The sequence below is a fragment of the Notechis scutatus genome, chromosome 1, assembly GCF_049901735.1.
Source record: "Notechis scutatus isolate UNSWTSFEM ecotype Mainland chromosome 1, rNotScu1.2, whole genome shotgun sequence".
In the NCBI taxonomy this organism is placed as follows: domain Eukaryota; kingdom Metazoa; phylum Chordata; class Lepidosauria; order Squamata; family Elapidae; genus Notechis; species Notechis scutatus.
Window position 1 is genome coordinate 30,340,680 of NC_142009.1, and position 13,515 is coordinate 30,354,194.

Consider the following 13,515-nt stretch of genomic DNA (forward strand, 5'->3'; position numbering starts at 1 on the left):
CCTGCAGCTGCCCCTCTGCCCCTTCTCCAGCCCCCTGCAGCTGCCCCTCTGCCTTTCTCAAGCCACCTGCAGCTGCCCCTCTGCCCCTTCTCCAGCCCCCTTTGGCATCCAATTTTGCAATGCCAACCTCCCCAGGGCAGCGATGCAGCCAACCTCACCTTCTTTGCTTCAACCCAAGGTCCACTTCCATCGGGCCAATCAAGGGGAGGTACTCTGCACATGCTCAGAGACTCCCAACTTCAGTGAAGCGTTCCGCCCATCTTTATACTCCGCCTGGGAGGAGGAAGGCATGTGGAAGCAGCCCAGACCAGCGGAGGCGGAGGGAACGATTGCTTGGAAACTAAGCAAGCAAGCAAGCAAGCGCAGGGCTCAGTCGGAAGAACCGGGCTGCAGAGGGAGGCTAGGTTCTAGGTCTGGGACGGCCACATAGAGCTGAACCAAACCAAGCCACGTGACTTGGAGAGCTGCAGCTGCATCCACCCGCATCCTGCGCTCAAGCCCGGCTGGCTGGAGAGGCGGAGGCTGGGCGGGTGCTGCGTGCTCCCTTGTTCTCCTCTGGGGAAGGGGGCCCTAATGCCAGACCACACACCCCTTTCACTGTGCGCCTTGGGAGGGTTTTGCTTTCGGGCCTTCTGGAGCCCCTCCGCCACTTCCACCGGAGAGGGCAGCCTGCACGCTTAAGGCGCCCTCTTTCCACCACCTCCCACCTCTCTCCCCACAGGCTTGGCAAGGCTCACTGCGTGCGGGTTCCGCATTCGAGGCGCCGGCTACGAAGCGATGAAACAGTCAATGGGCTGCATGGCTGGCAGTCAGTGAGCCTGCAGGGCCGGCACCTTGAACGCCCCCCTGCCATGTCTCAGCGCCCCCCTGCCGGCCCCCTTGCCTCTTACCTCCCCCCTAAGGCATCCCACCGCCCCCCAGGGGGTGGTACCACCCACTTTGGGAACCACTGCTTTAAACGCACAGGAACAAGATACTATACAGAATGGTATTTCTCATATTACAGTAACTTGCTTAAATTTCAAAGGCCCTTCTTTTTGTCACTTCCTTTCGTAAAGGTCTGTTCTGTGAAAGCATGTAATCTGTAGTTATTTATTTGTTTGATTTATATTTCATCTTTCTGATCAGAAGATACTTGATGGAATGGCATTGTTTAAAATGTCAGTTTGGTTCCTTCCATTTTAGAATGAAAAAACTCATACCCATGTGGTTGCTAAGAGTTGAAAATGACTTGATGGCACATAATCAGTCCTTCCATTTTTAGGTGGTAATTTTTTTTTTTTTAAACAAGTTTTATTAATTTTCAAAACACACAAATCATCATTATCCATTACATGTTTAAACCTTTTTCCATTATAAATTTAACAAGTCAGATAAACTATAATTCTGTTTTAAACCATTTCCATATAAACATACAAAAACCTCTTATCCAATTTCTCTTTATTTCTCTTTACTCTTATTCAATTTTATTATTATTATTTCATCTATTTCTTTCTGACTTAGTTACCATTATTCTCATTCTATATTTCTGCAAGGTTTTATTAATTCTCCCCCCTCAAAAAAACATATACACACAACACACAAAACATAAAAAATCTTTTGGAAAGTAACTTGGACCCAGGTATCTCTCTCTTCATGGACTTCAATTATATTCATGCTCATCTTACATATCATTACTTATTTTATTTACCATTCTAAGTCTTCTATATTAACTTCTCCACATATTTCACTCTTCTTAATTCTATCTTAATTAATCATCTTAATTTGAGTCATTATATTTGTATCTTTTGTCCATTCTTTATTGTCCCTTTGTCTCGTTCCTTATAAAAAAAAGAAGTTTCTCCTGAAATCACTAATCAGAGTATGATGCCTTTCTATCTCCCCACTAAATTAATCAAATTAACCTTTAAAATAACGCCCAATACCCAATCCGATTTTGCTTGGTACATTACATCCAGAATAATTAAATACATAGTTAAACAATAGATCTAAATATTAAAAACAAATACTATAATAGAAATTGCTTAAAGCCAGTTTTCACCTAAAAAAAAATAGGTTTCTTAATATCCACTTATTTATTCCGTAGGAAAAGAGGGTAAGCTTTCCTTTCAGCACCATCAAACTGCCGCTTTTTCCCTCTTCTAGAAGGTATCATTCAGAAAGTCATACTTTTCAGGAATTTTGTTAAATATGTCTTAGAGTCCTAGGAACCAAGAAAAACTTTCTCCTTTCAAAAACTTTCTCCACTTCCTCCTGCTCTTTCTTACCTGGCTGCCAGCTTCTTTGTGGCGACCATTACGGTTCTGCCGCTGCTGTCTTGGGAAAAGGGGTTCTGCCGGCCGGGAGGGGTCTGCAACACCCCAAACCCCTCTCGGATCCCCCCCTATCTTCAGCTGCCCCTGCAGGGCAGCCTAGCTCCGCACCCATCCGGATCGGAGCCCCAAAAGCGGCTAGCGCAGCAGGGATCGCGCAGCTTCGCGAATCCCTGCCGCTTTCGAAGCCGACAAACCGGAAGTCAGGTGGTAATTTAAGGCCAATTTGTTTGAACTTTTGATTAATTGCTGCTACTTTGGGAATATTATCTTGTCGTTTTGTTCATTTTTTAATTGTGAGGTTCATCGGTCCTATGTAACTGTATTTAAAAGTAAGACCCAAATTAAATGGAACTTACATGCAGTAAATTAATGTAGAATTACAGAATATCTTTGAACAGAATAATAGAAGCAATATAAATTTTAAAATTCAATAATAGTTCTCTGATAATGTGAATGAGACTCATGACAGAAACATATATTCGAGAATAAGCATGAGGTTGGTAGCAAACCTTGCCCTGTGGAAAACTAGCATCCAGAAGGCCACCATCCTATTAGCTCTCTAGAAAATCTTGAAAATCTGGTTCCTTCCCCTCAACTTAGGGTGAAGCTGAAGCCCAGATAATGTGATCATTTATGTATAGAGAGGTATTGTTTTAGGAAATTGAGAATAGGGCCCACATGAAGATCCCCAGGTATATAAGATGAGCCATATAAGCCAAACAAACGTTCCTATTTGATAAGGTAATATTGCTTTGATTTTCAGGTAAACATCATGTGAATGGGAACAGTATGGTTGAACCCTTTCCAGAGGGAATGCACATGGCAATATTTGGTAAGTTCAATTTGTCTAATATTGAGACTTTATTTCTGTCTAGACTTATATTAAATTATGCTGTTTCTATTATTATTAATGAATATCACCATAATTCTTTGCCTCAATAAATTGTTTATCACTATTATCTCTTTTTAAAATGATAACTCATCGAAGTATGGATGAATTCGAATTTTCAATATCCAATCTAGTCTTTTTACTTGTTAAAAAAAAGACCCCTCCAATACATACAGATAAGTATATGTACCCGATATGAAAAATGAATGAAGATTGCAATATGGAATGAGGGAGCCAGTTGATATAGTGGTTAGAAACTGGGAGACCTGAGTTTCTAGGCCTGCCTTGGGTACAAAGCTAGCTGGGCAATTTAGGGCAGTCACCCTTTCTTAGGCCTTGGGAAGCAAACTGCTTCTGAAATCTTGCCAAGAAAAGTGAGGGACATGTCCAGGCAGTAACCAGGAGTAAAAACTGATCTGAAGGTAGACACACACAAAATTAAATAAAGGATTCATGTAATGATGGATTACAGCTCAAACTTACTGCATTACAATAAAGAATACATTCACTATTGCTCCTAGTTATTTTTTTTAGAAGGGAATGGCAAAAGATATTAGTCATTATTGTGTTTAGCCAGAAGCCATTTTAAACATTACAGGCTACAAATATAAATGTGGTTCTTAAAAATCAGCAGAAATTAAATATACTTTTATGATTAAGGATTTTTAGTCAATGGTTTGCACTGACTTAGCTGTTTCTCAAAAGATATTTGTGTTTTATTATCTTAAATGGTAATTTACAATCTTGTAAAGAATTTAGTTATGATAAGCTTATGGAATAACTCGATAGTTGAATGGAACTTTAAAATATCTAAATTGTAGAGAATTAAGATTGTGTTTATGGGAGAAAGAATAGCAGAAACTGGGGGTGGGGTGGAATTAAAAGAGGAATCAGACTAGAATCCCTATGTAGTCACCAGTGGACTAGGTCCAACTCCCCTTAAATTTAGTTGAACCTTATCTAACTTCAAGTAGGTGCTAACCATCAGTTGTAATATGCTAGACTTATTATATATTTATTTACAAGATTGTCCATTGCCTCAATCATGGGACTTTGGGTGAGGTACAACAAAGCAAAACACACTGATTAGAAATAAGAGTATTGGTGCATCATGCACCCACCCACCCCAAATTGCAAACAAGTACACAGATGTCTGCTATTATTCATAGTGGGGCTAAAGCTTAATAGGTTCTTCTACCTTGATATTTAGCAAGCTACAGTTCAAACTTTTGTATGAAAAATAATTGAGGAAACTAATCAATACAAGCTCACTACATGACTTGGGGAAGTCACTGCTCTCAGATTAAACTATTTTACAGTTATTTTGTGGGATGGTGCTATGTACATCATATTTAGCTCTTGAGTAAAGGTGGAATGTAAAGATAAAGAATTTGGTTTATTTCATTTTATAGCGCTTAACAAGGAGACAAGTATTCTGAAGTACTGAATCATTTCTGCAACTATTGAGATATGTCTTCATGTCAATTAATCTTACCATAATCTTTGGAACTTAAGCCTTTGATTAATTATCATGAAAATGTCCTTTGTCCCTCAGGAAAGTAAAGTATAACTCTTGTTTTAAAAATCAGATTCTTATTCTCACCTTATGGTGAGATGGGCAGCAAAGAAATTTAATAAATAAATAAAAACAAAATTGCTGGGATTTGACCCAATAGTGTTGAGTCTGGTGGGTTTTTTGGGGAGAAAGAATATTTTTGAATATGCTTGGTGGGCAACTTTAATGCAGTAGTGAACCCCAAAAAATATAATGCAAGCAATAACCCAAATAAGAAGAAAAGGAAAACACTTCCAAAAATATTCTATGAAATGATACAAGAATTAGGCTTATGAGACGTATGGAAAGAGATAAATAAATAAATAAAAATCAGTATACTTTCTATTCTTGTCCACACAACTCATGGTCAAGAATAGATATGATCTGGACGAATTTGGAACTAGGAAGAAACATAGAGGAAATAGAAATAGAGACAAACACATGAACAGATCACAATCCGATAAAAGTAACTTGGAAAGGTCAGAAAATAAAAAGGAGATGGATGTTAAATCAGAAGATCCTGAAAGAGAAAGAATATGGCCAAATGATTAAAAAAGAATTGGATATATTTTTTAGAGAAAATATGAAACATCAAACAATACCTCAAAACTTATGGGATACCACAAAAACATATATAAGAGGACTAACAATAGCATATATGGCACAAAGAAACAAAGAAAAAAGAAAACAACAAACTGCATTGCAAGATAAACTTAAAAATCTGGAAATAATACTACAAAGAGAGCCACAAAACAACAAAATAAAAGGAGAAAGGACTCTGGCTAGACAAAAATTAAACCTATTGATGCAAGAAGAATGGGCACAAAACATCAGAATGGTGAGGCAAAATTATTTCGAACATGCAAATAAACCAGGTAGATGATTATCGCACAAATTAAAGAAAGAAAAAGAAAGAAGGTCAGTACAACATCTGATAGATGAAAATCACCAGAAAGAAAAGAAAAAAGACATTACAAGGAAATATTTTGCAGACCTATATAGACGGGAAGATATAACAGAAGAAAATATACAATAATATTTAAAAGAAAGATATGTATCTAAAATTTCAGAAGAAAATAAATGTTAAATAGTGAAATAACTCAAATGGGATTAAAAGAAACAAAAAAACAACAAGACTCCAGGGCCAGATGGACTCCCAGAAGGGCTATATAAAACCCTACAAGAATCACTGGAAACAAGAATGCTAGAAGTATATACAGGTAAAACTCGAAAAATTAGAATATCGTGCAAAAGTTCATTTATTTCAGTAATGCAACTTAAAAAGTGAAACTAATATATGAGATAGACTCATTACAGGCAAAGCAACATAGTTCAAACCATGATTTGTCATAATTGTGATAATTATGGCTTACAGCTCATGAAAACCCCAAATCCACAATCTCAGAAAATTAGAATATTACATGCAATCAATAAAACAAGGATTGTACATAGAACAGTATCGGACCTCCGAAAAGTATAAGCATGCATATGTACTCAGTACTTGGTTTGGGCCCCTTTTGCAGCAATTACTGCCTCATGGAAGCTATCAGCCTGTGGCACTGCTGAGGTGTTATGGAAGACCAGGTTGCTTCAATAGCAGCCTTCAGCTCTTCTGCATTGTTCGGGCTCATGTCTCTCATCTTTCTCTTGGCAATGCCCCATAGATTCTCTATGGGGTTCGGGTCAGGTGAGTTTGCTGGCCAATCAAGCACAGTAATCGTACGGTCATTGAACCAGGTTTTGGTGCTTTTGGCAGTGTGGGCAGGTGCCAAGTCCTGCTGGAAAATGAAGTCAGCATCCCCATAAAGCTTGTCTGCGGAAGGAAGCATGAAGTGCTCCAAAATCTCCTGGTAGACGGATGCATTGACCCTGGACTTAATGAAGCACAGTGGACCAACACCAGCAGATGACATGGCTCCCCAAATCAACACGGACTGTGGAAACTTCACACTGGACTTCAAGCATCTTGCAGTGTGTGCCTCTCCCTTCTTCCTCCAGACTCTGGGTCCTTGGTTTCTAAATGAGATGCAAAAGTTGCTCTCATCAGAAAAGAGAACTTTGGACCACTGAGCAAAAGACCAGTTCTGTTTTTCTTTAGCCCAAGTAAGACGCTTCTGACGTTTTTGTTGTTCAGGAGCGGCTTGACAAGAGGAATCGACATTTGAAGCCCATGTCCAGGATCCGTCTGTGTGTGGTGGCTCTTGATGCACTGACTCCAGACTCAGTCCACTCCTTGTGAACACTTTTGAATGGCCTTTTCCTGACAATCCTCTCCAGGCTGCAGTCATCCCTGCTGCTTGTGCACCTTTTTCTTCCACACTTTTCCCTTCCACATAACGTTCTATTAATGTGCTTTGATACAGCACTTTGGGAACATCCAACTTCTTTTGCAATTAACTTTTGAGGCTTTCCCTCCTTATGGTGTGTGTCAATGATGGTTTTCTGTACAACTGTCAGGTCAGCGGTCTTTCCCATGATTGTGATACCTACTGAACCAGACTGAGAGACCATTTAAAGGCTCAGAAACCCTTTGCAGGTGTTATGGCTTAATTAGCTGATTAGAGTGGGACACTTTGAGCCTAAAATATTGAGCCTTTTCACAATATTCTAATTTTCTGAGATTGTGGATTTGGGGTTTTCATGAGCTGTAAGCTATAATCATCACAATTATGACAAATCACGGCTTGAACTATCTTGCTTTGCATGTAATGAGTCTATCTCATATATTAGTTTCACCTTTTAAGTTGCATTACTGAAATAAATGAACTTTTGCACGATATTCTAATTTTTTGAGTTTCACCTGTAATGAAGCAATGGTGGAAGTGAAACTACCAAAATCATGGGAGGAAGCATATATCACACTAATTCCAAAATAGGGCACAGATCACCAGCAGATTCAAAACTACAGACCTATATCGGAACTTCCGGTTTGTCGGCTTCGCCAGCGGCAGGGATTCGTGATCCTGCGCGATCCCTGCGGCGCTAGCCCGTCTTGGTGCCTCCGATCCTGACGGATCTGAGGCTAAGGCTGCCCGCAGAGGCAGCCGAAGATAGGGGGGGATCCGGAGAGGGGTTTGGGGAGTTGCAGACCCCCTCCCCAGCCAGCTAAACCCCTTTTCTCAAGGCGGTCTGTAATGGCCGCCACAAAGAAAACCGGCAGCTGGGTAAGACTGAGCAGGAGGAAGAGGGGAGAAAGTTTCTAAGAGAAAGTTTTTTGGCTGACCCAGGACTTTAAGAGACGCCTAATCCTGAAAACTATGACTTCTTGAATGATACTTTGTTTCCAGAGGAGAATTTCAAGCGGCAAAACTGAGGTGCTGAAAGGGAACGTTTACTCTCCTTCCCTATGGAATCAACAAATGGCCATTGAGAAACCTGTCTTTTTTTTAAAAAGGTAAAACTTGGCTTCTTGTTATAAGTGGGAAGGGAGAGGACAAAAAATATTAAGATCTTGCTGGAGGAGATGCCTTGAAGATTTTGAGACTGGAAATTAATTGCAACAAGGCTCTAAAATACAGATTGGGCTTTTTTTCTTTTCCTTTTTATTGATACCACCCCAGGAAGAGAAAGTGAGAACTTTGTGCTTTGTTTGGACTGATGTCTCTGGGACTTTAGGGAATTGTTCTAACTTTTGAAACATTTTGGTTGCTTTAAGAAAAAGAACAAAGAAAAGATTTACAATGGCTTTACCTGTTGATGAACTTAAGGAATATGGCAAAATAAAGAAAGAAAGCAAGGACGCTGTGAAGGAAGCCTTTCTTTTTTAGAAATGGCGCTTGCTATTTATCAGCAAACACAACAACAGATGGAGGAAATAGAAGAAGAAGAAGAAGAACAACAAGAAGGAGACGCCATCTTCAATGAATCTAAAAATTTAATTAAGAGAGAAAGGAGAAAGAGAGGAAGGAAAATGAAGGACTTAAGACTTAAAAACACTCAAGAAAGAGAAAAATAAGATGCAAAATCAACACAATATTACTAAGCAAAAAGAAAAAAAGGAATACAACAGAGAGGGGAAGCTAAAAGGCGGAGGTTATTAGAGGGGAGGTAAAAGGCCAGGTGGGATAAGAAAGGAAGGGAAAAGGGGGAAAAGCCACAAAGGTATGAAACAAGATGGGGGAAAAGGAATTTTTTTCAGGGATAAAGGGTGATGTATAATTTCTTTAAAAAAGAAGATTCTGCAAGGTACATAAGATGGTATTGTAGTATTTGTATTAGAAATAGAAAATTAGAATGTTATAAGAATTAATAAAAGATTAAAATATTGAAATGTTTAGTAATGATAGACTTTAAAATTTAATAAAATATTAAAAGGAATGTTTAAAATATTAAGTTTAATTAAAGAGTTTAATTGACTATTGTGTTGATTTTACTATAAACTTATTATTCTAGCATTTGTTTTTTGAAATAGATAATTGGAATGTTATAAGATTTAACATTTAGATTTATTATCTAATTATATTAATTATTTTGGACTTATTATTTTTTCTCTTTTTAAAAGTTAGCAGGTAGAATGTACTAAGCAGAATCAGATTGGGTACTAGGTGTTATTTTAAATATTAATTTAGGGAGAGGATAGAAAGGCATCATACTCTGATCAGTGATTTCAGGAGAAATCCTTTTTTTTATTGTAGGGAATGAGATAAATGGATAATTTGGAAAGAATGGACAAAAATACAAATACAATGATTTAAATTAAAATGAATTAAATAAAATAGAATTAAGAAGAATGAAAAGCGGGGAGAAGTTATATAGAAGATATAGAATGGTAAATAAGATAGGTAATGGTATATAAGATGAGCACGAATTTAATTGAGTCCATACAAAGAGAGGTAATCTGGGGCCAAACTACTTTCTTAAAAGAAGTTTTATATTTTTGTGTTTTGTGTGTTCATGTTTGTTTGAGAATTAATAAAACCTCGGAGGAATGTTCGATGAGAATAATGTGTAATCAAGTCAGAGAGAAATGTAGATGATGATTATAAATTGGATAAATATAGAAAATAACAATAATAATAATGAAATTGAATACGAAAAGAGAAATAATGAGAAATTTGCTAGGAGATATTTATATGTCCATATGGAAATGGTGTAAAACAGAATTATGTTGTATAAAATAATATTTTATTTGACTTGTAAAATTAATAATGGAAAGAGGTTTTATGTATTCAATGGTTAATGATGGTTTGTTTGTCTTTAAAATTAATAAAATTTGTTCCAAAAAAAAAACAACAAAAAAACTACAGACCTATATCATTGTTAAACATTGACTACAAAATATTTACTATTATTATTGCAGAAAGGTTGAAAAAACTCCTAAACGAAACTATACATCCAGATCAAAATGGATTTTTACCAAACAGGCAGATCAAAAATAATACAAGAACAGTAATAAATGTTTTAGAGTATTAACCTGGATTACTTGGAGAATAAAATAATATTATTAATAGAGGGATATGACCTGCAACGAGGGTGGCATGGATTTTTATGGGAAGGGAAAAGCAAAAGTCATTCTTATTTCCAAAGTCATCAGATCAGAGATGCACTTATTCAGGTGTGGGGGAAAAAATCATTACACCAAAATACCAATCTGGCTGTCAACGATGGAAGCAATAATATACCCCAATGCAATGGACTTAAACAAAATGAGAAAATATAAGGAATTGATCGACCCACAAGGAAGGCTGAAAACAGCATAAGAACTAAAACAACAAGGTTGTTTATTGATTGGTGGCCTACCTACAAATCCAGACAAGATACAAAAAAACAAAGAATGGGAACAGTATGGTTGAACCCTTTCCAGAGGGAATGCACATGAATATTTGGTAAGTTCAATTTGTCTAATATTGAGACTTTATTTCTGTCTAGACTTATATTAAATTATGCTGTTTCTATTATTATTAATGAATATCACCATAATTCTTTGCCTCAAGAAATTGTTTATCACTATTATCTCTTTTTAAAATGATAACTGATCGAAGTATGGATGAATTCGAATTTTCAATATCCAATCTAGTCTTTTTACTTGTTAATAAAAAGACCCCTCCAATACATACAGATAAGGATATGTACCCGATATGAAAAATGAATGAAGATTGCAATATGGAATGAGGGAGCCAGTTGATATAGTGGTTAGAAACTGGGAGACCTCAGTTTCTAGGCCTGCCTTGGGTACAAAGCTAGCTGGGCAATTTAGGGCAGTCACCCTTTTTTAGGCCTGGGAAGCAAGCAAGGGCAAACTGCTTCTGAAACCTTGCCAAGAAAAGTGAGGGACATGTCCAGGCAGTAACCAGGAGTAAAAACTGATCTGAAGGTAGACACACACAAAATTAAATAAAGGATTCATGTAATGATGGATTACAGCTCAAACTTACTGCATTACAATAAAGAATACATTCACTATTGCTCCTAGTTATTTTTTTTAGAAGGGAATGGCAAAAGATATTAGTTATTATTGTGTTTAGCCAGAAGCCATTTTAAACATTACAGGCTACAAATATAAATGTGGTTCTTAAAAATCAGTAGAAATTAAATATACTTTTATGATTAAGGATTTTTAGTCAATGGTTTGCACTGACTTAGCTGTTTCTCAAAAGAGATTTGTGTTTTATTATCTTAAATGGTAATTTACAATCTTGTAAAGAATTTAGTTATGATAAGCTTATGGAATAACTCGATAGTTGAATGGAACTTTAAAATATCTAAATTGTAGAGAATTAAGATTGTGTTTATGGGAGAAAGAATAGCAGAAACTGTGGGGGGGGGGTGGAATTAAAAGAGGAATCAAACTAGAATCCCTATGTAGTCACCAGTGGACTAGGTCCAACTCCCCTTAAATTTAGTTGAACCTTATCTAACTTCAAGTAGGTGCTAACCATCAGTTGTAATATGCTAGACTTATTATATATTTATTTACAAGATTGTCCATTGCCTCAATCATAGGACTTTGGGTGAGGTACAACAAAGCAAAACACACTGATCAGAAATAAGAGTATTGGTGCATCATGCACCCACCCACCCCAAATTGCAAACGAGTACACAGATGTCTGCTATTATTCATAGTGGGGCTAAAGCTTAATAGGATCTTCTACCTTGATATTTAGCAAGCTACAGTTCAAACTTTGGTATGAAAAATAATTGAGGAAACTAATCAATACAAGCTCACTACATGACTTGGGGAAGTCACTGCTCTCAGACTAAACTATTTTACAGTTATTTTGTGGGATGGTGCTATGTACATCGTATTTAGCTCTTGAGTAAAGGTGGAATGTAAAGATAAAGAAATTGGTTTATTTCATTTTATAGCGCTTAACAAGGAGACAAGTATTCTGAAGTACTGAATCATTTCTGCAACTATTGAGATATGTCTTCATGTCAATTAATCTTACCATAATCTTTGGAACTTAAGCCTTTGATTAATTATCATGAAAATGTCCTTTGTCCCTCAGGAAAGTAAAGTATAACTCTTGTTTTAAAAATCAGATTCTTATTCTCACCTTATGGTGAGATGGGCAGCAAAGAAATTTAATAAATAAATAAAAACAAAATTGCTGGGATTTGACCCAATAGTGTTGAGTCTGGTGGGTTTTTTTGGGAGAAAGAATATTTTTGAATATGCTTGGTGGGCAACTTTAATGCAGTAGTGAACCCCAAAAAATATAATGCAAGCAATAACCCAAATAAGAAGAAAAGGAAAACACTTCCAAAAATATTCTATGAAATAATACAAGAATTAGGCTTATGAGACGTATGGAGAGAGATAAATAAATAAATAAAAATCAGTATACTTTCTATTCTTGTCCACACAACTCATGGTCAAGAATAGATATGATCTGGACGAATTTGGAACTAGGAAGAAACATAGAGGAAATAGAAATAGAGACAAACACATGAACGGATCACAATCCGATAAAAGTAACTTGGAAAGGTCAGAAAATAAAAAGGAGATGGATGTTAAATCAGAAGATCCTGAAAGAGAAAGAATATGGCCATATGATTAAAAAAGAATTGGATATATTTTTTAGAGAAAATATGAAACATCAAACAATACCGCAAAACTTATGGGATACCACAAAAACATATATAAAAGGACTAACAATAGCATATATGGCACAAAGAAACAAAGAAAAAGAAAACAACAAACTGCATTGCAAGATAAACTTAAAAATCTGGAAATAATACTACAAAGAGAGCCACAAAACAACAAAATAAAAGGAGAAAGGACTCTGGCTAGACAAAAATTAAACCTATTGATGCAAGAAGAATGGGCACAAAACATCAGAATGGTGAGGCAAAATTATTTCGAACATGCAAATAAACCAGGTAGATGATTATCGCACAAATTAAAGAAAGAAAAAGAAAGAAGGTCAGTACAACATCTGATAGATGAAAATCACCAGAAAGAAAAGAAAAAAGACATTACAAGGAAATATTTTGCCGACCTATATAGACGGGAAGATATAACAGAAGAAAATATACAATAATATTTAAAAGATGTCTAGCTAAAATTTCAGAAGAAAATAAATGTTAAATAGTGAAATAACTCAAATGGAATTAAAAGAGGCGATTCGGAAACAAAAAAACAACAAGACTCCAGGGCCAGATGGACTCCCAGAAGAGCTATATAAAACCCTACAAGAATCACTGGAAACAAGAATGCTAGAAGTATATACAGGTAAAACTCAAAAAATTAGAATATCGTGCAAAAGTTCATTTATTTCAGTAATGAAACTTAAAAGGTGAAACTAATATATGAG

At 36.5% G+C, this 13,515-nt stretch overlaps 1 protein-coding gene across 2 annotated transcripts in view; it reads left to right on the forward strand.

The window, feature by feature from the left end:
• MSRA (methionine sulfoxide reductase A) overlaps nt 1–13,515 on the forward strand; it is a 218,792-nt gene that overhangs the window by 67,756 nt on the left and 137,521 nt on the right. For both annotated transcript variants that reach the window (XM_087960326.1, XM_087960328.1), the window contains exon 2: nt 3,079–3,147. In XM_087960326.1, coding sequence (XP_087816452.1) covers nt 3,079–3,147 — 69 coding nt within the window. The remainder of the gene's footprint in view (nt 1–3,078; nt 3,148–13,515) is intronic.